The sequence below is a fragment of the Trichoderma camerunense genome, assembly GCF_050948025.1.
Source record: "Trichoderma camerunense strain CBS 138272 chromosome Unknown V8C40scaffold_8, whole genome shotgun sequence".
Classification (NCBI taxonomy): Eukaryota; Fungi; Ascomycota; class Sordariomycetes; order Hypocreales; family Hypocreaceae; genus Trichoderma; species Trichoderma camerunense.
The window spans coordinates 1,193,127-1,218,403 of NW_028145362.1; the positions used below are offsets into that span (position 1 = coordinate 1,193,127).

At 46.6% G+C, this 25,277-nt stretch overlaps 1 protein-coding gene across 1 annotated transcript; it reads right to left on the bottom strand.

Annotated features, from left to right (window-relative positions):
• Positions 1-24,753, bottom strand: V8C40DRAFT_287241 (non-ribosomal peptide synthetase; the record flags this gene model as incomplete). The annotated part of the gene is made up of 3 exons (XM_083222680.1): positions 1-9,604; positions 9,662-18,032; positions 18,105-24,753. The coding sequence occupies 3 exons, from the start codon at positions 24,751-24,753 to the stop codon at positions 1-3; spliced, it is 24,624 nt and encodes an 8,207-aa protein (XP_083073790.1).
• Positions 24,754-25,277: the final 524 nt, after the last annotated feature.

Here is a 25,277-nt window from a genome sequence, read left to right on the forward strand (position 1 = left end):
CTAATGTAGCCGTTTAATGGCACCGTCCTTCACATTTCCTAGCTCCCTGGCAGACGATGCAATAAACCCAATCTCCATCAAATATTGCACATTCTTCTTAACAGCTTTGTGCCATTGCCTGTGCTCCAAAGACTCGGTAGCCAGCTCTTTCGCTGATCTTGGAGCACCGAGAGCACCCAAAAAGTGTTGAACTGGCCAAAGAGGGTGCTTGTCTCCAACTGCAGCCATGGAAGCGTGTGCTAACTCTTTCCATTCAGTCCATGATACGGGCTTGCACTTAACTTTCAGCTCCTCATTGACCTTTTCCCAGAACACCGGTGTTGGTATACCGCCAGTCACATGGACAAAAGAGTCAATGGCATTCTCATTCAAGACTTGATTCAGAACCGTGGAAGCAACACTGCCAACATCCGCAATGTACATCCAATTTTCCGAGGGCTCTACCGGGTAAGCATGGATTGCGGCAGCCCCTGAAACAATACGCCAAATCAGATCATCGACATTGGCGACTCCGTTGCTTTCTGAACCAATGATACGACCGGGCTTGACTATGGATAGTCTATTTTGTTCTTTTGGCAAGCCTTTCCCAACATCTTGAATGACGCCTTCGCACACAAACTTGGTCTGGACATATCCGTTCAGCCCACCGAGCCTTTTAGCCATAGCCGCTGGATTCTCGTCCGGATCTGATTTCAACCCCCCGGAAACAAAGACGAACCGGGGACGAATCGGGGACGAAGCAACAGCATTTAGCAGATCAATAGTCGAGCTGACATTTGGCGCCACAAGCTTATCGTAATCCGCATTCCAGTTGACCACGGCGCCGTTGTGGACAATGGCGTCGATATTGCCGTGGTGCCTAGATATTCCCGAAAGTCGCTCCCATTGAGATGCGTCAAGTCCTAGCTGGTGTTTACTCAGGTCGCCGACCCAAACCTCGATCTTCGTCGCGTCGTGCTTATTCCACCATCGAGCAGCCTGGGCTGTTGCTCTGATTCGCTCTAATCCATGTTGTGGTGAAGTACACCGAACAAGTGCTATGACGGATTTGATTGACCTATTGCGTAACAATTGTCGGAGAAGTTCCGTTCCCAAGAATCCTGTGGAGCCTGTAAGAAAGACGGTCGACTTATTAGATGGCTTCACAATCGGGTGTTTAGCCAAATTGTTCAATGTGCTAGCCGATATTCCTTTCACAATCGATTGTATCTTTTCCATGAGATCCATAGTTGGTCTAACTTCAGTAGCATTTTCGCGGGCATTCTCGACAAACTTGGCCATGCGGCTTACAGTCGTGTGCTTGCTGTTTAAAATAGAAAGGCCTAAAGTAACGTCGTACTCGTTCAGAATGGCTTTGGCAAGGGTGACGATACGAATGGAATCGCCACCTAGATGGTAGAAATTATCGTCGACACTGATCGATTCTGCAGGTAGACTTAACACATGCGCCCATTGTGACCGAATCCAAAACTCAGTCTCATTGGAACACTCGCGGAAAATCTTCCGCTGACCAGACAAGTATTGAGCCAGCTCATCTGTAGACATACGAGATACTGTCTGCTGAAGTAGTCTTCGATCAAGTTTGCCAGCACTATTGTGAGGCATATGCGCCACTGATATGATGTATGATGGTATCATGTGCTGAGGTAAAACGAGGCTCATGTCAGCCAACAGTTGACAGAATAATTCTCCCATAGCATCATCTTTGCTCAAAAATTGAACATTTTCTGTCGCGCCGTCCATATCTTCTTCATTTCTGAAACTCACGAATGCTGCGAGATGTTTCTCATGGATAACATCTACAGCAACATGTTCGAATGTGGTTTCTAACTTCTTCATCTGGTATTCAATCTCCCCGACTTCTATCCGCTGCCCTCGAATTTTGATCTGGGTGTCCTTTCTCCCAAGATATTTCATGATACCATCATCGCCGTATCGAACTAAATCTCCCGTTTTGTAAAATCGTCGAAATTTTGTCTTTTCCATTGGAAGCCATCTGACATCTTCGACAAACGAGCTCTTTGTTTTGCTGTCATCTTGGAAATATCCTCGTGCTAAAGCAGGACCTTGCACCAAAAGCTCTCCAATACAGCCAATTGGTGAAAGTTGCTGGCAATCATCAAGATCTACAATCCAGCAATGATGAGCGAATCCACGCCCGATAGTTGTGGCGGAATCCGTGGCAGATGTGTAAATGTGAGTGGAGGAAGCAATGCAAGCTTCTGCAGGACCATAAGCGTTGCGCAGATTCAGGCGTCCATACCACGTCTCGATGATATCTTTTGACGCAGCTTCACCACCAAGAATAAGTGTCTTGAGTGATGGAACTGATTCAGGCGCTAGAGTTTTGACAACCGTTGGTGTTAACAAAGTGATATTGACTTGCGCATCTGTTATGAACTTTGACGTTTGATGCATTCGTTCTGCCTCGGTAGGCACACATACAGTGCCCCCGGCTGTTAATGCAGCAAATATTTCGGTAATACAAGCATCGAAGACGTAATTGGCAAACTGGAACCAGCGTGAGTTCTCATCAGTGTTGAATGCCTTGTGTTCGCCCAACAGAGACGTGCAAATCCCCTGATGTTCGACAATAACGCCTTTAGGCTTGCCGGTGGAACCCGACGTGAAGAGCATATAAGCTGCGTTTGATGGAGTAGCTGTGTTTCCTATTTTGGCCTTTTTGATACCAGACAGGTGTGAAATCAGAGTAGGTGAGAGTTCAATAACCGTCTTGGTCATATGCGCACACTCGGTGGCAGCAGAGGAAGACGCAATCATGATTTGAGCTCCGATCTCATCAGTCAATGCCCGTCGACGAGCAACAGGGTGGCTTGGGTCTAATGGGACAAAAGCACCACCAGCCTTGAGTATACCGAGCATGGCGACAATGGTCCATGGTGATTTTTCGAAACATATCGGCACGAACGACTCTGACTTGACGCCCTTTTCATTTAGGAAAATCGCGAGTTGTGAAGAAAGAAGATCGAGCTCGGCATAAGTAATGCTTCCCCCGGTGAAATAAATTGCTTCGTGCCCTGGTCGCCGCTGGGCTTGTTTCGAGACAAGGTCATGGAGGCACTCGCTGACAGGCTCAAGACAGGCCGTATTCCAACTAATTGCTTGCTGAAGATCCCAAGAGCTTGCGACAGATATGCTTCTCAATGTCTGTTTGGTATTGGAAAGCAACTGTTGAATTACGTGGTCCAACTGTTCGGAAACGGACACAGCTTGAGATTTGGTCATGCATTCCGTGTTGTACATGAGAACAATCTCAACTTTATTATCGTATAATAGACCCTGTACCACAAGAGGATAGTTGATGAAGTTTTGGATCCTATCTTCCAATTCCTGTTCGGAAGTCTCATCTATCAGAATGGCATCTAAGTCTTGACTACCTGCCGTGAAAAATCCCGCGGGCTGGATGACAAGTAAAGAGGAAAAGTTGCAAGCATCTTTGGCATTGGCACCGAGCGAAGCGATGTTAGGCAGACCAAATTGTTCATGCGCAACCATCTCGCTGCTTTGATGCTGAATATTGCCAAGAAAATCCGATAATTCCTGGTCTTTGTCAAGCCGAACACGAACTGGAACTGTAGCAAGCATAACTCCAGGCATTGAGTCAGCGCCAACGAGAGCTGCATTCCGGCCTGAAACAGTGGCCCCGAAGCATACGTCGTTTGCGTCGCAGTAGCGGGCGAGGACAATAGCCCATGCGGCTCTAATAATCGATGCTTTTGTAATAGAGGTCTTGGGATAATTGCTAAAGTCAACTTCTTTGCTGACGTAGCCAGTAACCGGATTGGCAGAAGAGGTTGTGTTCGTATTCGAAGGGAAGGAAGCGGATTTAGCATCATGAAGCTGCTCTAGCCAATATTTTCGAGCGGCATCGCGATCAAGTTCCATAGTGTACTTGACAAAGCGAGCATATTGAGCTAATAATGGTGGTTTGATTTCTCGATAGATGGAATCCAACGTGCCCATGATACAACCCATTGACCAGCCATCGAATATGCTGTGATGTATAGTAAGACCGAAATAATTATCTTCACCGCATTGTAGTAATGCGTATCTAACCAATTTAGAGCCATAATTAACACGTATTGCGGACACATCTTGTGAATAGGTAGATATATCAACACCATCGGAAGATTCCCAGTCGTGGCAGTGTCGTAGAATTACTTGGAAAGCCGTTCCATCAATAAGAACAATTCGTGTTCGTAAATTGCTGCAAACTTCCATAGTGCGTTCCCACGCCGACTTAAATCGACTCACATCGACGTGCTTCGGGAGTTTATAGAAGCTCTTCGCAAGATACGAGCCTGGCTGCTTCACGGATAACGCCATGAGACCTTGTTGTAGTTGTGTGCATGGATATGCGTCCTCTACAAGGTCCTTGTTGGCTAAGCCACACAGCCTAGACACTTCGGATAGCAAGCTGTCTTGCTTGGTAGGTGGTAAGAGGGTGAAGGGTTCAAGGTGAGTGACTTCGTTTAGCTGCAGGCTGCTCGCCAGCGAAGACAAAACCGATATCTGGGAATCCTTAAAGATATCAGCCACAGTTAAACTTATGCCAGCTCCTCCAGCAAGGTTTACTAGCTGAATTGCCGTAATTGAATCGCCGCCAATCTCCAAGAATTTGTCATGCCGGCCGATTTCACTAGGATCAATTTTTAAGATTTTTCCTGATAGGTCGAGCAGCTTTTTCTCCATTTCTGTTATTGGCTCAGCCCGTTCTTGCTTTGAGGGAGAATAGCCTGTCATTTGCTCGGTTGACAAGCTGGCTGCCAAATCAAGTAGTTTCCTGCGATCCATCTTCATAGAACTTACAAAAGGCATGTGGCTAATAGGCAAGATTAGGCTAGGCATCATGTAAGGTGGAACACGAGCCTTTACATAGGCTCGTATAGACCCCAACGATGGACGTATTGAAGCATCATTGGGTAGAAGGGGGTTGCCGTCGGAAGCTGCTCCTACAAAACTAATAAAAGCGACGAGAGACATGCCTGATTTGTGATGAAGAACGTCTACGACGACGTGTTCAACGGCGGCGAGGGAGCATTTGAAGTGGTACTCAATCTCACCAAGTTCAATGCGTTGACCGCGAAGCTTCACTTGTAAATCTTTCCGCCCAACGTATTCAATAAGTCCATCTGGGGTATATCTGACCAAGTCTCCAGTAAAATAGAACCTCTGCGGTCCGCCAGGTTGTGATAGACCTAGACACTTAAGTTCGTCGCTGAAAGCTTTTCGAGTTTTCTCCAAGTCGTTTAGGTAACCACTTGATAACGCATGGCCTTGAATCACAAGCTCGCCAATACATCCAATAGGAGTCAACCTGCGGCGATCGTCTGAGTCAACGATCCAACAAGAAGAATTAACTCCTTTCCCAATAATTCTATGCGAGTCGCTGCTTGATCGGACATCGTGCATTGTTGCTATGACGCAGCCTTCGGTTGGACCATATGCATTGATAAGACGAACTTTACCGTGCCATATTTTGATCAAGTCTTTGGACACAGGCTCGCCCCCGACAATAAGCGTTTTAAGCGTGGGTACTTGAGATGGGACAATCGTTCGAGCGAAAGATGGCGTCAGAAGGGCCTCGGTAGATCGCGATTTGTAGATAAAAGCCGGCGCATCTTGAAGTCGTTCAGTGTCCGAAGGCACGCAAACTGTTCCGCCATAAATCAATGTTACGAAAATCTCGTAAATCATTGCATCAAATACATAGCCAGCGAATTGGAAGATTCTCGACAAAGGGCTGGTTCCAAATACCTTACCCAAGCCAATCATACTGGTACAAAGAGCAGAATGCTGAATAACGACGCCCTTTGGCTTACCCGTAGATCCAGACGTAAAAGTTACGTAGGCAGCAACGCTGGACGATTGTTTTGAGACTGCATGTTCGGATTGAAGTTTGGCAGTAGCTTCAAGTGCAGCGATGAATGAAGGGGACAGTTCTACAATATGCGGCACAAGATCCTGACAAGAGGAGGCAGAACTTGGAGAAATGATTATCACGTTCGCATTTGTCTCCTTAGCGATTTCCTTCAGACGAGCGCGTGGGTGTGATGGATCAAGTGGAACGAATGCAGCACCGGACTTGAGAATTCCAAGCATCGCTATAATCGCCCATATCGACTTTTCGAAACAAAAGGGGACCAGCATTCCCGACGTGACTTTAAGAAGACGAAGATGATTGGCTAATAGTGTTGAAAGATGATCCAATTCACGGTATGTCATCGATGTCTCCGAGGAAAATATAGCTTCGTGCTGGGGATCGCGTAATGCTTGAGCAGAGATCAAGTCATGTATACACGAGTCGACAAGCTCAATATTCTGTGTGTTATATGAGACGGCTTTTTCGAGATCCCAAGCACTAGATAGAGATATATCTTCTAAAAGTACCTCATCAGTGGTAAGGAGTTGCTCCACAACATGACTGAACTGATGCGAAAGTGCTACAAGTTGATCACGAGCAAACATGCTTGTGTCATACATAAGCAGCAAGTCAACTTCATCATCAAGTAAGTCGCATTGGACAATGAGAGGATAATTAAAGAAGCTTTGAATCATTTGTTCGATGCTGTCGTCTTCGGAAGCCGGGTGCAAGAGACTAGAGCTGCTGCCAATTTCTGTAAATCCCATCTGCTTCGTCGGTTGAACGATCATTAAGCTAGAGAAGTTACACGCTTCTTTCGTATACTGATTGATCTTTGAGATATTTTGGAGCCCAAATTGCTCAAAAGGCACCATCCCTAGCGCTTGTGATTGTATATCTTGCAGGAATTGCTTTGTAGTGTATTGTCGGCCAAGTTTCATCCTAATTGGAACTGTGGCTGTAACGAGTCCCGTTATAGAGGCGAGTCCAGAGACTGAAGCATTGCGGCCTGAGACAACAGAACCGAAGCAAACATCATCCGAATCACAATAACGGGAGAGAACAATAGCCCATGCGGCCCGGAGAACAGTGGCTTTGGTAACAGTAGCATTAATCGAACGTGGGAAGTGGATTTTGTGCTTTAGTGTTGCGGTAGCTTGCTGATCACTGATTGTAGTGGTTGGTTGTGTAAATGTTGCCGGCTTCGCCCCATGTAGCTGCTTCTGCCAATACTCCGCAGCGCAGTCCTCATCTATGTCTCTGACATATTTCACAAATTTCGAGTAAGGCTCAAGTTTGGGTAAATCTGCGCCGTCGTAGGCCGCTGACAACGTCTGCAAAGCTAGAGACAAACTCCAGCCATCAAAAATAGCGTGGTGCATATTGAGGGCAAAGAAGTTATCGCCATTATCATGAAACAAACCATAACTGCAGAGGGCCGAGCTGTAGTCAATCTTGGCATTTTGACAGGAATTTTTATAGGATACAAGACTATCGTAACCAGATTCCCAAGCGGGATTGTCTTGCAGCTGAATTTGAACAGGAACATTGTCCACGAGAATTATTTTCGTCCGCAGATTACTACAAGCAGCAATGGTTTGTTCCCATGCTACTTTAAATAGCGGTATGTTGACATGAGACGGCAATTTGAAGAGATGTTTTGCAAAGTACGAGCCCTGTTGCCTAGCTGCGATAGCCATGAGACCTTCTTGAAGTTTTGTACAGGGGTACGCGTCTTCAATAAGTTCATTATCTGAGAGGCCAAATTCTTCGCGGAGACCAGTATCGAGGACTTTAGCCTTAGTGGAACGATCAAGCAGACTGAATGGCTGAATCTTTTCATCCAGCCTAGTCGTGGCTAGGTCAATATTTATCGCTCTAGACGCGAGATGGCAAAGGCGCGAATCTTCGAAGATTTGGCTTATATCGAGGTGAATGCCGGCTTCACGGGCTAACGAAACAAGCTGGATAGCACCAATTGAATCCCCGCCAATATGCAAGAAGCTATCATCACGACCGATTGCCTCGGCAGGAATACCCAAAACTTTTGCCCAAATCGTTTGTAGACGGACTTCCATAGAAGTTCCAGGGCCGCGTTTTGGTGTGTTATCGAGCAGCGCAAATTGGTTCCACTGGTCATGAGAAAAGTTACCAATCATTTGGCGGAGTTTCACCCTATCCAATTTGGCCGATGATATAAGTGGAAGGTAGTTGAAAGGAATAAACAGTGTTGGGATCATATATCGAGGTAGGGCCAAATGTAAGGTATCAACCAGCCCCTTCAGTGTAGTACGCAGCCCGTAAGTCATAGTCATGAGCAAATCTTCGCCATCATGCTCAAGTATCTGGTGTGGTGTCTTAGTCCTGTCCGAAAAACATATGTAGGCAACAAGGTGAGCGGCGGTTCCATTTCTAAAAACATCAACGGAAACTTGATGGGCGGTGTTGAGGGCGCTGCGTATCTGGTGCTCAATCTCACCCAGCTCAACACGCAATCCTCGAATTTTGACCTGTGTATCTTTACGGCTGACGAAATGAAGGTTCCCATCGTGGCTGTAGTAGCCCACGTCACCAGTCTTGTAAAATCGTCCCCAGCCCTTGCTTGTGCGATTAGGCACCCAATCGGGGAGGTCTTTTATGATTGCTGCTGATGTTTTTGAAGCATCAGAAAGATATTCACGAAGTAGAGCTGGCCCCTGGACAACAATCTCTCCGTGGCAGCCGACAGGAGCTAATTGCTGAGGGTTATTAGAGTCAACCACCCAGACATTGGATCCAACCGAGCGTCCAATAATGGTTATATCTTCTGAAGAGTCTTCCCACTCATGCATAGAACTGAAGACACAGGTTTCTGCTGGGCCCCAGGCATTAATGAGCCGAAGTTTTCCGCACCACGCGTCAAGTATTTCTTGTGGGAAAACTTCGCCAGCGAGAAGTAGAAGCTTCAAATTAGCGAAATTCGCCGGTTTCAATGTTCTTGTAAATGACGGAGTCAAGAACGCCCACGTTACATTGGCGAAACGAACAAATTCGTCTAGATTGCCATTCAATCTCATGGCCTCAGCGGGAATGCAAACACAAGCGCCATTCATAAGCGGTGATATAATCTCTCCAACAGAAACGTCAAAAACGAATGACGAGAATTGAAGCATCCTCACGTCACTGGTGAGGTTCAGCCGCTTGCTGATATCTGTCTGGCTTGTGCAAAGAGCCCTATGCTCCATAACAATTCCCTTGGGTATTCCAGTACTTCCTGAGGTAAACAAGATATAGGCCACATCATCAGGAGTCACATCAATGACTGGCATGCTGCCATCAAGCTTATCTTGTAATTTTTCATACAACTCAGGACCAAGTACAACCACATCTTTGGTTAATTCCGCACATAACGAAACATGAGAAACAGAAGATATCGTCAAGGCAGCGCCCGTCTGCTGTACAACTTGTCGCAGTCGTTGTACGGGATGTGCAGGATCAATTGGAGCCCATGCCGCGCCAGCTTTGTTGACGGCAAGGATAGCCACAACGTACCACATAGATTTCTCAAAGCATACGTGAATGATGTCTCCAATACGAGTATGGAATTCATGTACTAGATGCGATGCCAATCTATTAGTTGCCTGCTCCAACTGATTGTATGTGAGTTCACCATCCCAGGCATGAATAGCAAGGGCATTTGGTGCTTGTCTAGCTTGCTGTGAAATAAGAGTGTGAACACAGCTGTCAATGATAGTAAGTATATTGTTATTGGGCTGTAGAGCGAACTGTAAATCCCACGCGCTGGCAACAGATACTTGATCAATCTGCTGTCCTTGCTTCAGGACTAATTGCTCTACTACATTGTTGAATTGCCGTGCAAGAGCCTCCATCTGAGACAGAGAAAGAACTTCCGTATCGAATATTGTGACAAGATTCACATGGTCGTCAAAGACATGTCCTTGAATAACCAGTGGGTATGTGAAGTAATTTTGCAATTGGCTTTCCTGTGTATTGCGCCCATGGTCGACGGCGGACATAACTCCACTTGAGTTGCTATCCCCAGCGACTTCTTGCATGGGCTGAATCACCATTAAGCTAGAGAAATCGCACGCTGCCTTAGCTTCGGGGCTCAATCTCGAGATATTCTGTAAACCGAATTGCTCATATGGTATCATATCAGTTGCTTGACGTTGAACATTTTGCAAAAAGTCTGATATTAGCTGCTCACGGTCTATGCGAATTCGGACCGGCACTGTGGCTACTGTTGGTCCAGCTATCTCTAATAAGCCATCCAACGATGCTTGACGACCTGATGTAGTGGCGCCAAAACAAACATCGTCACTATCGCAATATTTTGCCAATACAATTACCCAAGCTGCGCGAAGAATTGTTGCCTTTGTAATCAAGAAATTAGTTGAAGTTGGGAAATTGATGTTTGTAGTCAATACACAAGTTTGGGTCATCCCCGTAGAAATACTGGAGGATTTCGGTGCTGGAAACGCAGCTAGCTTGGCATTTGCAAGCTGTTTCGTCCAGTAAGCACGAGCAGCAGACTCATCCATTTGCGTCAAATAATAGATGAACTTGGAAAATGGCTGTGGAATAAACTGTATACGCTCGTGGTAGGATTGATAGAATGTTTGCATGATGAGTGGGACTGTCCACCCGTCATGAATTGCATGATGAATTGTCCATAAGAAGTAATTGTTTCCATATTCATCTTTTGTGATAGTAAACTTCGATAACTGCGAGTCATATGACATTCGAAGCGATTTAGCTTTCTCCATCGCATCTTCTAAATTGCCGCTAGAAGCTACCCAAAGATTATCATCATTGATAACGACTTGAATACACGTTCCTTCGTGAAGAACAAGACGTGATCGTAATATTCCGCAAGATGCAATAGTCTCATCCCAGGATGATTTGAATCGGTCGATATCCAAGTCTTTAGACAGCCTATATACATATTTTGCAATATATGAACCTGGCTGTCTCAAACTGAGGACCATCAAGCCCTCTTGCAATTTAGTGCAAGGATAGGCATCCTCAACCGACTGGTTTCCTGATAGTTGAAGTTTGGCCGCTAGAGATTTCCCGGTTACCCATTTTCGTGTGTTTTTTTCGAGTTGGTCGAATGGTGACAGATCGGAAACTTCATCTTCCACCGTATCCAGGGTTTTAGCTGTTGCGGCAACTGCTAGCAAACGGGGATCATCAAAGGTATTCTTCGCCGTCAACAATATTCCATCTTCACGGGCAATGTTAGCCAAATGAATTGCCGCAATGGAGTCGCCACCAAGTGCTAGAAAGCTATCATCACGGCCGATTGAATCCATCGAAATATTTAGGATTTCAGCCCAGATCTTTTGCAGCAGTCTCTCCATGGGTGTCTCGGGGGCGCGCTTCTGAGTTCCAACCAGTGAATATAGAGAAAGATCTTGCTGGCATAATCCAGCTGTTAATTGACGAAGCTTCTTTCGGTTGAGCTTTGTGGAAATGATGACTGGCATATAGCTACAGGGGATGAAGAGAGTTGGGACCATGTAACGCGGCAATGCCACCGTTAGCTCACCGACGACTGCCGTCAAGCGAGACTGTAGTTCATTGTCAATAGACAGGAATAAGCCATTATCTTTGCTACCGTCCCTACCATCATTATCTTCAGTTCTTGTCTCGTCATTCAGGCAAAAGTATGCGACCAAATTCGCTCCACCGTCAGATCGGAATACGTCGACTGCCACCTGCTTTGCTTGTGGGAAAACGAGCTGGAAATGGTACTCGACTTCACTCAACTCTACACGAAGACCTCGAATCTTAATTTGTGTGTCTTTTCGAGCTGAAAACTCAATAGTGCCGTCTGGGTTATAAAAGCCCAAATCGCCGGATTTGTAAGATCGATTCCAATGTTGCGAGTCTCGATGCGGAGCCCAGTCGGGAAGAGCGGTCATAATTGTCTTCTTCGTTCGTTCATGGTCATCAAGGTACTCTCGTAATAATGTTGGACCTTGGATGATGATTTCACCAATAGTGCCTATAGGAGAGAGCTTCGCAGGGTCATCGGGGTCTACAATCCAACATAAACCACCGACCGGTCTGCCTATAGTTAAAGACGAATTATGAACGGAAGTGAACTCATATAGAGTGCTACAAACGCATGTTTCAGCAGGTCCCCAGCCATTTATTAGGCGGACTTTACCAAACCAAGTAGTCAATACATCTCGTGGAATAGCCTCCCCAGCTAAAATGATCAGCTTCACGTTCGGGATGTCGCGCGGCTTGATGGTTCGGATGAACGATGGAGTAGACCACATCCATGTGATGCTCATCTCTCGAACGTAATCCTTCAAGCCATTCATTCTAGTGTGGTCCGAAGGTATGCATACACAAGCACCGGATACCAATGCTAGAATAATCTCACCAACGGACATGTCAAACACATATGATGCAAACTGCAACATCCTGACTTCCGGTGTAAGCGCGAGTCTCTTTGCAATGGCAGTTTGACTAGTGCAAACAGCACCATGCTCCATCAAGAAACCTTTAGGTGTTCCTGTACTTCCAGATGTAAATAGCATGTACGCCCCATCACGAGGGGATACGTTCGTCTTGGGGCATTCGCCTTCAGCACACTTCGATAACTTTGCTAGTTCCCCATCAAGCGATTCAGTAACTTCAATCAGATTCGAGAAGAGTGGTTTACAAATTGATGCGTTTGTAGGCGATGTCAAGACAGTAGTTGCGTTTGTTTGAGAAACAATCTGTGCAAGCCGCTGGGGCGGGTGGGATGGATCAAGCGGTACCCAAGTGGCTCCAGCTTTATTGATGGCCAATATGGATATAACGAACCAGGCGGTTTTCTCAAAGCAGACGTGCACAAGGTCGCCGGTCTTGATACCATATTTGTTGGTCAATTGATGTGCTAGACGATTTGCAGATTGATTCAAACTTGCATACGTGAAGCTGCCATCCCACGCATCAATCGCTAAGGCGTCTGGCCGAAGCATAGCCTGCTTTTCGATAAGGGTGTGTACACATGAGTCGACAATATCTGGTAGCTCAGGGTTAAATTTGGCTGCCTGTTGGATGTCCCAGCTTGATGATTTTGGTATATCCCCAAGAGCCATGTCTGTCTGAGTAGCAAGCTCCTGCACCGCATGTTCAAGTTGGTGCGCAACTGCGATCAATTGTGGCTCTAAGAGAACATGCTTATTATAAATGAGCACAATTTCGATTTGACTTTCGTATACGTGTCCTTGGATGATGAGTGGATAACTAAAGTAATTGTGGAAAGCATTCGCATTCTTCCCTTCTTCTGTAGCGACCATGATGCTCTCATCGCCATCTCCAAGGAGAGATTGCATTGGCTGGACAACGAACAGACTCGAGAAATCACAGGCTTCTTTGGCATCATTGCTGACCTTTGAAATGCTCTGGACGCCAAATTGTTCATACTGAACCATCTCAGTAGCGTGCCCTTGCACATAGTGTAGAAATTCGGAGACGGACTGTTTGGGATCAGTTCGGAGTCTCACGGGAATTGTTGCGATGATTGGCCCCAGCATATCGACCAGTCCAGGTACTGGAGCTTGTCTGCCTGACACAGTGGCCCCAAAGCAAATGTCTTCTGTTTCGCAGTACCGAGCTAAAACAATAGACCAAGCAGCTCGTAATATTGTAGCCATTGTTATGCTAGCAGTAGCTACTGTAGGTACTCCAATCATCTTATTCACGATACCAGCATTGTCAGCATTTCCTACAGCCGAATCCAACATATTTTTCTTTGGGAATGAAGCAGGTTTAGCTCCCTGAAGTTGCGCCGTCCAATACTGAACGGTGGCTTCATTGTTCAACTCCAAGGTATACTGGATGAACTTGGAATATGGCTGGATGCTCACGTCATTGACACCGTAGTACAGTTTTTGTAGCATATTGAAGATATTTCGTATGGACCAGCCATCGAAGACAGCGTGATGGAGTGTTAGAATGAAGTATGTCTTTCTATGAGTTTCGTCTGTAAGAATTGCATCACGGCGAAGGCGGGAGCCATAGTCCATTTGAACGTCTTGAAGTTCATGCATGTAATCCTCCAGTGATCGACTGCGAATATCATCCCAAGATACATCTTCCTTAACAATCAACTGAATGGATTGGCCACCCGACTGAATGATCCGAGTTCTCAGATTTGTCGCAATCTTGACGGTACGCTCCCACGCACCTTTGAACCTGGGAATATCCGTATCATCAGAAAGACGATAGATAAACTTTGCGATATACGAGCCCGGTTGCTTGACGGCCAGAGCCATTAGGCCTTCTTGAAGCTTAGAACATGGATATGCGTCTTCAATCTCGTTTTCGTCGGATAGTCCAAGGAGAACCTTTGTTGAGTCACTCGTTGCAATATCTTCATACTCCCGTCCTAGCAAGCTAAACGGTTGGATAGAAGCATCTTCAATACTCTCCGTCAGCAAACGTGCCTTGGCCGCTACGGCGAGTAAGCGAGGGTCCTCAAACACATCGCTGACAGTGAACAGGATGCCTTGATGGTGCGCGTAAGAAACAAGTCGAATCGCTGCAACAGAGTCACCACCAATTCCAAGGAAATTGGCATCTCGATAAATGGATTCTTGTGGAATATGGAGAATCTCACTCCATAATCCTTGGAGGCGGTGTTCCATATACGACACTGGAGCTTCTTTATTTCCCTCTTCGACATCCAGTGTGTATCGGTTCAAATCCTGCGTATCAAGTTGTGCGATCAATTCAAGCAGCATTTTTCGATCCATTTTCGCAGATGTAGCCAGTGGCATAGCCTTGCAAGGGATAAAGAACGTTGGTATCATGTACGACGGTAGAGCGGAGTTGAGGCGCTCACGAAGACTGTGAAACGACCTCTTCAAGTCGTCTGTGAGCGAGCAGATAAGACTTCCCGGAACGGCTGAACCAGCGGGGATTGTATCGTCATTGAAACAGAGAAATGCGACCAGAGTAGAAGAAACGTCTGTTTTCAGCACATCAACAGCAACTTGACAAGCTCCTTCCAGCCCAGTATGAATGTGATGCTCTATTTCTCCCAACTCAACACGGAGACCACGAATTTTCACTTGCATATCTTTACGGCCAACGTAATGGATTGTTCCATCGGGGTTATACATGGCCAAATCTCCTGTCTTATAGAAGCGACTCCAGTGTTTCGAATCGCGGTATGGTGCCCAATCTGGAACTTGTATGGTGGTCGCAGCGGTTTTCTTCACATCTGCCAGATATTCGCGGAACAGATTTGGCCCTTGAATAACAACTTCACCCACGGTCCCTATAGGAGCCAGCTTTTGAGAGCTATTTGGCTCGACAATCCAGCAAAAACCACCAAGTGGCCGCCCAATAGTCAGCTGCGATTCTTCACTAGATTGCCACTCGTGGATGGCTCCATACACGCAAGTCTCTGTAGGGCCCCAAGCGTTGAATAATCGAAGCTTACCAAACCACAGATCGAACACATCTCGTCCCACCGCTTCACCTCCTAAGATAAGCAGCTTGAGACTGGGCACATCGTCCGGATGCAATGTGCGAGCAAATGAAGGAGTCAACAAAGCCCAAGTCACTTCCTCTTCTTTTATATAACTCGTTAGGGAACATATATTCATCCGAGTCTCCCACGACGGAATGCATACACAAGCACCAGACATCAGCGGGGTAATGATTTCTGCGATTGATGCATCAAAGACAAACGACGCAAACTGTAGCATTCTCACGCCTGGACCGAACCCGAGCCGTTTGCTGACGGCCATTTGAGCGCTACACAGAGCACCATGCTCAATTATAACGCCTTTTGGAGTACCAGTGCTACCTGAAGTGAAGAGGACGTAGGCAGCATGTTGTGCTGTCACTCTAACTTGAGGTTTGTTTTCATAGCAACCATCGTTGATCAATTGGGCATTCAGTCTATCTGCCACTTCAAGAGTATTTTTGACCAGATTAACACATTTTGACACATTTTCGGGAGAAGCTAAGGCAAGTGACGCTCCAGTCTGGCTGACCACTTGTTTATGCTGATCATGTGGATGAGAAGGATCAAGAGGTGACCATGTCGCGCCAGCTTTGCTAATCGCTAGAGTGGCTACCACATACCAGGCTGACTTTTCGAAGCAAACATGTACTATGTCTCCTAATTTAGGGCTGAAAAAGGAGACGAGATAGTTTGCAAGTCTGTTTGCAATGGTATCAAGTTCCTTGTAGGTAAATCTTGCGTCCCAGGCAGATACGGCGGGCAAGTCTGGATGTCTTACGGCCACCCTTTCTATAAGTGTATGAACACATTCTTCAACGACATCAGGAGGTTGACTATTTGCTGCCATGGCGTATTCTAAGTCGAAACTTCCAGCAATATTAACATCTCCAACGTTGCAATCAGCAGACGCACTCAGCTGTTGAATAACATTGTCAAATTGAAACGAGAGGGCCTTTATTTGGGATTCTGCAAGCACGCTGGTCTCGTAGATGAAGGCTAGTTTCACTGTTCTCTCCCCCAGGAAACAGTGAAGAATCAGAGGGTAAGTGAAATAGTTTTGTAAAGCTTCTTCTGCGATCTTTTCGTCCGAATTCAGGGATATAAGGACTGGATCGGATTCCTTCGTTTCAGCAGGTTGTACCACCATTAAACTAGAAAAGTCGCACGCTTCTTTTATCTGCGGGCTTAGTTTGGTAATATTCTGGAGGCCAAACTGCTCATATGCGACCATTTCAGAGGCTTGAATCTGAACTCTATCAAGCAGCTCTGCCAACTTCTCATTATTGTCGAGACGGATGCGCACAGGCACTGTTGCAATCGTCGGCCCTGACATTGACTCTAACCCGGCTACAGGTGCATTCCGCCCAGCTACCGTTGTTGCGAAGCACACATCATTACCGTCGCAGTATTTGGCAAGAATCATGGCCCAGGCAGTTTTCATAATCGTAGCCTTCGTTATGGAGCTACGCGTAGAGGCAGAAAGCTTAACGTTACTCACGAAGACGCTGGTCCTCTTCAGTTCAGAGCAGGGTTGTCGCCGTGTCGGTGGAGACGGAAATGAAGCCCGTTTTGCATCTTGTAACTGATTGATCCAGTACTCATTTGCCGCCTTAGTGTCCAGATCCAATGAGTATTTAATAAAGTTCCGAAATGAATAGAGATTTGGCAAGGCGTGATTTCTCAGCAACGCCGTTAATGTGTTGATGATGACACCGAGACTCCATCCGTCAAAAACGGCATGATGAATGGTCCAGAAGAAATATGTTTCGCCACTTTGATCCTTCAGAATACAATAGCGCGAAAGTCGTGATCCATAATCCATTCTAGTATGCTGTGAATCTGATACACAAGACTGAATGTCCAATGACGAGGCCGTATCCCACGAGACATCACGATCCAACACCACTTGAAGGAAAGCCCCATCAACTGACACAATCCGTGTTCGGAGATTGTCACACAACTCAATCGTCCGTTCCCAGGCCTTTTTGAACGCGACTACATCAAGGTGAGCAGGAATTTTGTAGATATTTTTCGCAATGTAGGAGCCAGGTCGGGTTGCAGCCAAAGCCATCAGACCTTCCTGGAAGGCAGTGCAGGGGTATATGTCTTGAATGATGTTATTGTCTGATAAGTTGCACTTTTCTCGGATAGTTTTTGTAACAGAGTCTGTCACTTCGAAGGGAAGTAGGCTAAATGGTGACAATTGAAGGTCTTTCTCGACATCTCCCACGCTCACGGCGGCGGCCATGGCTGACAGCTTAGGAACAGAAAATATCGTTGCTACGGACAGCTTGATTCCTTGTTGGTTTGCCAGAGAAGAAAGTCGAATTGCGGAAAGGGAATCACCGCCAGTTTGGAGGAAGTGGTCATTCTTCCCAATTGTTTCAGTCTCAATCTTCAGCACACGAGCCCATAGGTCTTGTAGTTTTAGCTCCATCTCTGTTGTTGGAGCGACTCTATCCCTCTCAGACAAAGAGTATGCCATGAGTTCCTCCATTGTAAAGTCCTTTACTGAAGCCTGCAATTTGCTTCTATCCAGCTTCATCGCTGCATTGAACGGTAACTCACGAAGAGGTATAGTCAGCGTGGGCACCATGTAGCTTGGCAGTTCTTCTTTTAGTTGATCAACCAGCGAAACAAGACGCTCACGCATTTCTTGATCCACTGGAACAAAAATATTTGTCAGTGGGTTGTTATATTCTTCTTTGAAGGATATAAACGCAGCCAAGATTTCACCGGCTTCTCGTCGCAGAACCTCAGCGCCTACTTGGGCAACCTCCGGTCTAATGCGCTTGATGCTAGCTTCGATTTCTCCGAGTTCCACACGTTGTCCTCTAATTTTGACCTGCTTATCCTTCCGGCCGAGATACTCCATTTCTCCTCTATCATTGTATTTCACCAAGTCACCAGTCAAATAAAAATGACTCGGCCCGGACGTAACAAACTGAAGGTCTGAGAGAAATACCGCCTTCGTCTTCTCAGGCTCATTTATGTAGCCACGACTCAGGGTATGTCCTTGGACGACCAACTCGCCAACGCAACCAATAGGCGCAAGCTTATGATTATCATGAGGCTCAACAATCCAACAGGCGCTATTAAAGGGTTGACCAATGTTTGTGGGATTATCATCTATATTGAACTCGTGTGTAACACAACCCATAGTAGTCTCTGTCGGGCCATATCCGTTGATGAGCTTAACATGTTTACACCATGTATCTAGCAAATCTCGAGTAGATGGCTCGCCGACGAGAACCAGTATTTCCAATTGAGGGAGCTCATTTGGATCCAGTATTTGAGCAAATGACGGTGTGAGAGTAGCAATATTGACATTTGCTCTGTGCATGAAGTCGTGAATGTTCTGTAGACGCTCCGTTTCGGAGGGGACACATATGGTGCCACCAAGTGCAAGTGTAGAAAAGATCTCTGCCACGCTAACATCAAATGTATAAGACGAAAATTGGAGACATCTCGAGGATTCATTCCATCCCGTAATCTTCCCGAAATCCAAGATATTAGTACAAGCGGCAGAATGATGGATGACTGTGCCTTTTGGCTTTCCTGTTGAGCCCGAAGTAAATAATACATAAGCAGCATTGCTAGGAGAGCATTTCTTTGTATTCTTGAGGGTATGCTGAGGAGATATAAAGAGTCCTTCCATCAGCGAGGGTGATAAAACAATAATGTGTTTGGCCAGGTGATCGCATGATGAAGACGTTAAAGGCGACACTATAATTATATTAGCACCAACTTCTTCCACAATCATCCGTCTTCGATTTAATGGATGTGAGGGGTCAAGTGGAAGATATGCCCCCCCTGATTGCATGATAGCGAGCATAGCAACGACTCCCCAAGCGGACTTTTCCATGCAGAACGGGACAATGACATCTGGTCCTACTCCTAAATCTGAGAGGTGGGAAGCCAGAAGGCTGGATAGCCGGTTGAGCTCTGCGTATGTAAAAGATTGTTCAGTCGAGAAAACAGCTTCATGCTCCGGCTTCTTCTTAACTTGTTGGGATATCAAGTCAGGAATACAGCTTTCAACAACAGTTATTGGAGGATTCAATTCTGTGGCATGCTTGAGATCCCAAGCGCCAGCTATCGTAATAGAACCGAGGTTACTGTCTTCTTGCTTGCATAGTTGTCGCACAACATTGTCAAAGTGTATTGATAACGCCTGGATCCTCCAATCAGAGAGTACGCTTTCGTCGTATATGAATTCCAGTGCGACTTGATCTTCTCCCAAATAACACTGCAGTGCTAGTGGGTAGCTGAGGTAGTTCTGTAGCATTTTCTCATAAAGATCGCCTTCGGAGTTGACCGAAGTTAGTAGAGAGTCAGCAGTATCATGTGTAGGCGCCGGCTGCACTGCTAAAAGGCTGGTAAAATCACACGCCCGCTGAGCTTCTTTACTCAGCTTCGAAATATTCTGCAGGCCATATTGCTCAAACGGAATCATTTCGATGGCTTGATTGTGAACATTCTGGAGGAATGATCTGATTGACTGCTGGCTATCAAGCTGAACTCGGACGGGTACGGTCGCAACGACTAATCCGGGAACCGAATCTAAGCCATGCATGTTGGCATTACGGCCCGAGGTTATAGTACCAAAGCAGATGTCATTCGTGTCACTATATCTGGCGAGCACAATTGCCCAGGCAGCACGCAGGATTGATGCTTTGGTAACCGATCGGTTAACAGGCTGAGGAAATTGGATGCTATGAGTTCTCACACGAGTCACCTTGCCCTGTGATTGCGCCTCTTCAACAGAGGGGAATGAAGCTGGCTGGGCGCCTTGAAGGTGGGAACGCCAGTAATTCCCAGCTGCGTCTCTATCCAAGCTAATTGCATAGTTGACGAAATGGGCATAAGGTGTGAGTTCCGGTACAGCCTTGCCGTGATATATCCCGGAGAGCGTATTGAAGATGAGCGGCAAACTCCATCCATCAAATACGCAATGATGAGCATTAAGAGCAAAATAAGCGACATTTTCACTATCTCGAATGATTGCATAGCGGCAGAGTCGTGATCCATAGCCAATTGTCAGATTCTGGGATGACTGTGAATAAGCATCGAGACCTGTCTCCTCAGCTAAATCCCATGCAATGTCGTCTTTTACCACGACCTGGACACAGGTATCGTCAACAAAGACGATTCTTGTTCGCAGATTAGAGCACATCCTGACAGTTTCCTCCCATGACGCTTGGAACTTGGCAATGTTTACGTCCGATGGTAATCGGTACAGCTGTTTGGCAATGTATGAACCTGGCTGAGTAGTCGACATAGCCAAGAGACCCTCTTGGAGTGAGGTACACGGGAATGCATCTTCAATAATGGATACTTCTGACAGATTACACGATTTCCTCAATGTTTCGATAGCATTAGCGGTGCTCATGTAGCCGTTTAAGAGACTAAATGGGCGAATCTCGTGCAGTGCAGCAGCGCTGGCGTCAATCTCAATGGCTCTCTGTGATACAGCCCATAGTCGAGGATCATCAAAGATGTCTTTGACAGTGAGTGATAGGCCTGCCTTCCGGGCCGATGTTACAAGCTGCATGGCCACCATAGAATCGCCACCCAGGTGCAGGAAGCTGTCGTCTCGTCCTATAGTCTCTGCCGCAATCTTCAATTCTCCTGCCCATAATTGCTGCATGCGAATCTCGGCGGTGGTCTCAGGTTTCCTTGTGTTATTGGAGGCTAGAGAATATTGTGCCAACTCATGTCGACTCAATCTCTGTGTAGTGTCTCGCAGCTTATTCCTGTCCAGCTTTGCAGACGATACAACTGGCATAAAATGGCACGGAATAAATACTTTGGGAATCATATAAGGTGGTAGTAAGATGCTGAGTTCGCCAATAATATCAGTGACTTGTGATTGCATTTCGTCCGTGAATGGCAAGAAAATATCATCATTCTCAATGTTGACTTTGCTAGTCGCCCGTCTTTCTTTTGTATAGCAGATATAGGCCACCAACAGAGAGCCTGTCTCGGCCTTGAAGACATCCACGACCGTTTGGCATACACTTTTCGTGGAATTTTGAATGTGATGCTCAATGTCACCAAGTTCGATGCGAAGACCACGGATCTTGACTTGGGTGTCCTTGCGGCTAAGAAACTCCATAGTTCCATCAGGATTGTAATAAGCCAAGTCTCCTGTTTTGTAAAATCTGTTCCAGTATCGTGACTCATGATAAGGTGCCCACTCAGGAACTGTAGTGACAATTGCTTCATTTGTCTTTTCCGGATTATGGAGATATTCCCGCAACACCGTCGGGCCTTGAACGACGATTTCACCCACAGTTCCAATTGGTGCCAGCCGCTGAGGATCTGTAGGAACAACAATCCAACAAAAGGCCCCAACTGGTCGCCCAATATTAAGATTGGACTCCTCTGTCGAATGGCACTCCTGAATACTGCTGAAGACACAGGTCTCTGCAGGCCCCCAGGCGTTTATAAGCCTCGTTTTCCCAACCCACATATCAAAGACGTCGCGCTGTACCGCTTCTCCGATGAATAACATGAGCTCAAGGTCCGGAACCTCTTTGGGGCTAATAGTTCTCGCGAATGAAGGCGTAAAGTAAGCCCAGTTGACACGACTGTCACGAATAAATTGGGCAAGATTGTTCATGCGCAAAGCTTCCGAGGGCACACAGCAACATGCGCCGGTGATAAGCGGCTGTACAATTTCTCCCACGGAGACATCGAATACATACGCAGAAAACTGCAACATCCTAACGCGAGGCGTCATGCCAAGTCGTTTGGCAATCGCCACTTGGCTTGTGCAAACAGACCCATGTTCCATTACCAGGCCTTTGGGGATTCCTGTGCTTCCAGATGTAAATAATACATATGCAGCGTTCCGTGGTGATACGTTGACTTTCGGTCCTCGTGCGCTGCATTCGTAGTGCACGAGTTTCTCATCTAAAGTCGAACACACTTCCACAACAGAGTCAACAAGACCAGCACATAGCGATGAGTATGTCGATGAGGCCAAGGCAACCTTTGCCCTGGTCTGTGAGACGACTTCTTTCAGCCGTTTTTCTGGATGAGATGGATCTAAAGGAACCCAGGCTGCGCCGGCCTTGTTGATAGCTAGTATGGCAACGATAAACCAGGCCGACTTTTCGAAGCATACGTGAACCAAATCTTCCTTCTGTATAGAGAGCTTGTTCACAAGATGATGGGCTAACCTATTTGATGCCCTGCTAAGCTCACTATACGTAAAAGTCTTATCCCAAGCGCATATCGCCAAGTCAGTTGGCCGTCGTAATGCCTGGTTCTCAAACATCTGGTGGATGCAAAGGTCCACGATCTCTGGGGTCTCTGGATTGAACCTCTTTGCGCACTCTAAATCCCATTTTCCGGCAACTTTTATTGTGCTGAGCGGCCGGCTCGACGCTTGAAAAAGCTGCTGAACAACATGTTCGTAGTGATGGAACAACGCCTCAAGTGCGTCGCCACTGATTGAATTCGAGTCATATGTGATTTGGAGGTCAACGCGACCGTCATCAAGGAGAGCTTCAAGTACGAGTGGGTAATTGAAGTAGTTCTGTGTAGATAAGTCGGACAGTTTCTTCTCCGCAGCGCTGCCACGCAACAATATCGCGTCCTTGAATCCCGAATCTGCCATGGAGGTAAGAGACTTTGCTGGTTGAATCACGAATAAGTTGGAGAAATCGCAGGCATCTCTCGCGTCTTCGCTGACTTTCGCGATATTCTGTAGCCCATATTGCTCAAAAGGAACCATTTCAGACGCTTGGGCCTGGACAGCTTGCAAGAATGCAGCGATAGATTCGTCACGCTGGAGACGAATCCGAATTGGGACCGTAGCAATCACGAAGCCAGGCATCCGGTTGATCCCAGGAACGGCAGCCTGTCTTCCAGAAACAGTCGTCCCAAAGCATACATCATCTGTACTGCAATATCGGGCCAAGACGATAGCCCAAGCAGCTCTCAATATTGTCGCTTTTGTGACAGATAATTCGGCTGTGTGGGGAAGCGAAATCTCCCTTGTCACTACACGGCTGGCCATGTCGGATCTTGTACCCAAGTTACGAGGAAATTTGGCACGGCAGGCGTCTTGAAGCTGCGTCTCCCAGAAACTTCTCGCTACATCCTGATCAATTGAATTGACGTACTTGATGAAACTCGAATATGGCCGCAATATGCCCTGTGCTTGGCCATTGTATGCCTGATATAAGCTGTCAAGAATGAGGCGCGCAGTCAATCCATCAAACACAGAGTGGTGAATAATCCAGACGAAGTACGACTTGTCATCTGCATCCTTCACTAATCCATACTGACACAAGCGCGTTCCATAGGTCATGGTTATGCCCTTGGATTTCGCTACGAACGAATCAATCGTTTCCCCAGCGGTATCTTCCCAAGCAGTATCACCCTTAATCACTGCTTGGATCGTCTGGTCATGAATAGGCAACACTCGGGTACGAAGATTGTCACAGCGGTCCACTGTCCCTTCCCATGCCGTCTTGAATCGCGGGATATCAACATGGCTTGGCAGTTCGTAAATCTGCCTCGTCACGTAGGAGCCAGGCTGCTTCTCTGATAATGCCATGATACCAGCCTGAAGGGCTGTGCAAGGAAAGGCATCCTGGATGATATCGTCATCTGCCAACCCACACTTGGTTCGAATTTCGCTCATGACTTCATCGACCTCCATCTGTGGCAGCAAACTCAGAGGCTCGGCATTATACGCATCGCTATTTTCCTCATCTATGGCGGCCATGGCAGCCATCTTTTGAAGTTCAGGGTTGCCAACTATTGCGGTAACTGTCAATCCGATCCCATATTGTTCGGCCAATGCAACAAGCTCGATGGCATTGATCGAATCTCCGCCAAGAACTAAGAAGTTGTCCTTTATACCAATATCCTGAGGTTCAAGATTGAGCACTCTGCCCCAGAGCTCTCGTAACACTAGCTCTGTTTCTTTTGAAGGTATCTCGTCTTGAGGAATTCGGTTATTATCGGCGCGAGCTGCTTGGGCAGCTATATGTGCCCTCTGTTCTTTTGGCGAAAGATTGGATTCGGCCAAATCCCAAGCAGTCAGCAGGCGATAGAGGGCTCTCTCATCCACCTGCCCCTGTGGGGTCGTTGGAAGCTCGTCAAGAATAGTCCATTTCTTGGGAATTGGGAATTTCTCGTCCTTATTTTGATCTTTCAGTTTCCGAAGAGTTTTACGGGCTCTTTTAATGATACTCGAGGCATCTGCCTGGTCCTGTCCGGCCGACTTAGACAAAGAGATGGCCACGGCCCACTGGGGTTCATCATCCTGGAAAGCCAAGTTTAGGATTTTGGCTTGAGCGAGAGCTTCATCTTTCAGGAGCTCCCCTTCCATACGCTGTCGTCTATCGAAGCTTTCGAGAGTCATAATTTTGTATCCGTTATGGCCGTAGAGAACTTTACCCTACCCAATCTGCATTGGTACACGTCGAGTGCCGGGGTTGAGTAGCTTGCGATGGTAAGTTCAATTACACGACAGCTATAGGTAAAAAGAAGTTGAGAAGAAGTGGGCTATTCATTTTCTGATGGAACTTGAGATTATATGAGACAAACTGAAGCAGCCTGCGGAGCATCGTTGGTGTCTGCGGAGGGATGATACATGTATTCTCTCCTAAATGAAGCGCAGCCACGGAACCAAGACACGAATGTCAGCTGTCATGAGAGACATAAAGCGGATATATCAGGCAGCGCCAATTGACACGTTGGGACTAAAGAGATTGACATTTATTCATCTCGTCAATTTCAATAGTTCATTCGGCGCCTGTCGCTAAAACTACGAGTAGATACATGTAATCCATCCCCTTATCACCAGCTGTGCAATAGAGAGAGAAAGCATCCTAAGCTACATCATCATCTCATGTTAAGAAACGTGGATAGCAGGCCAATTCACAG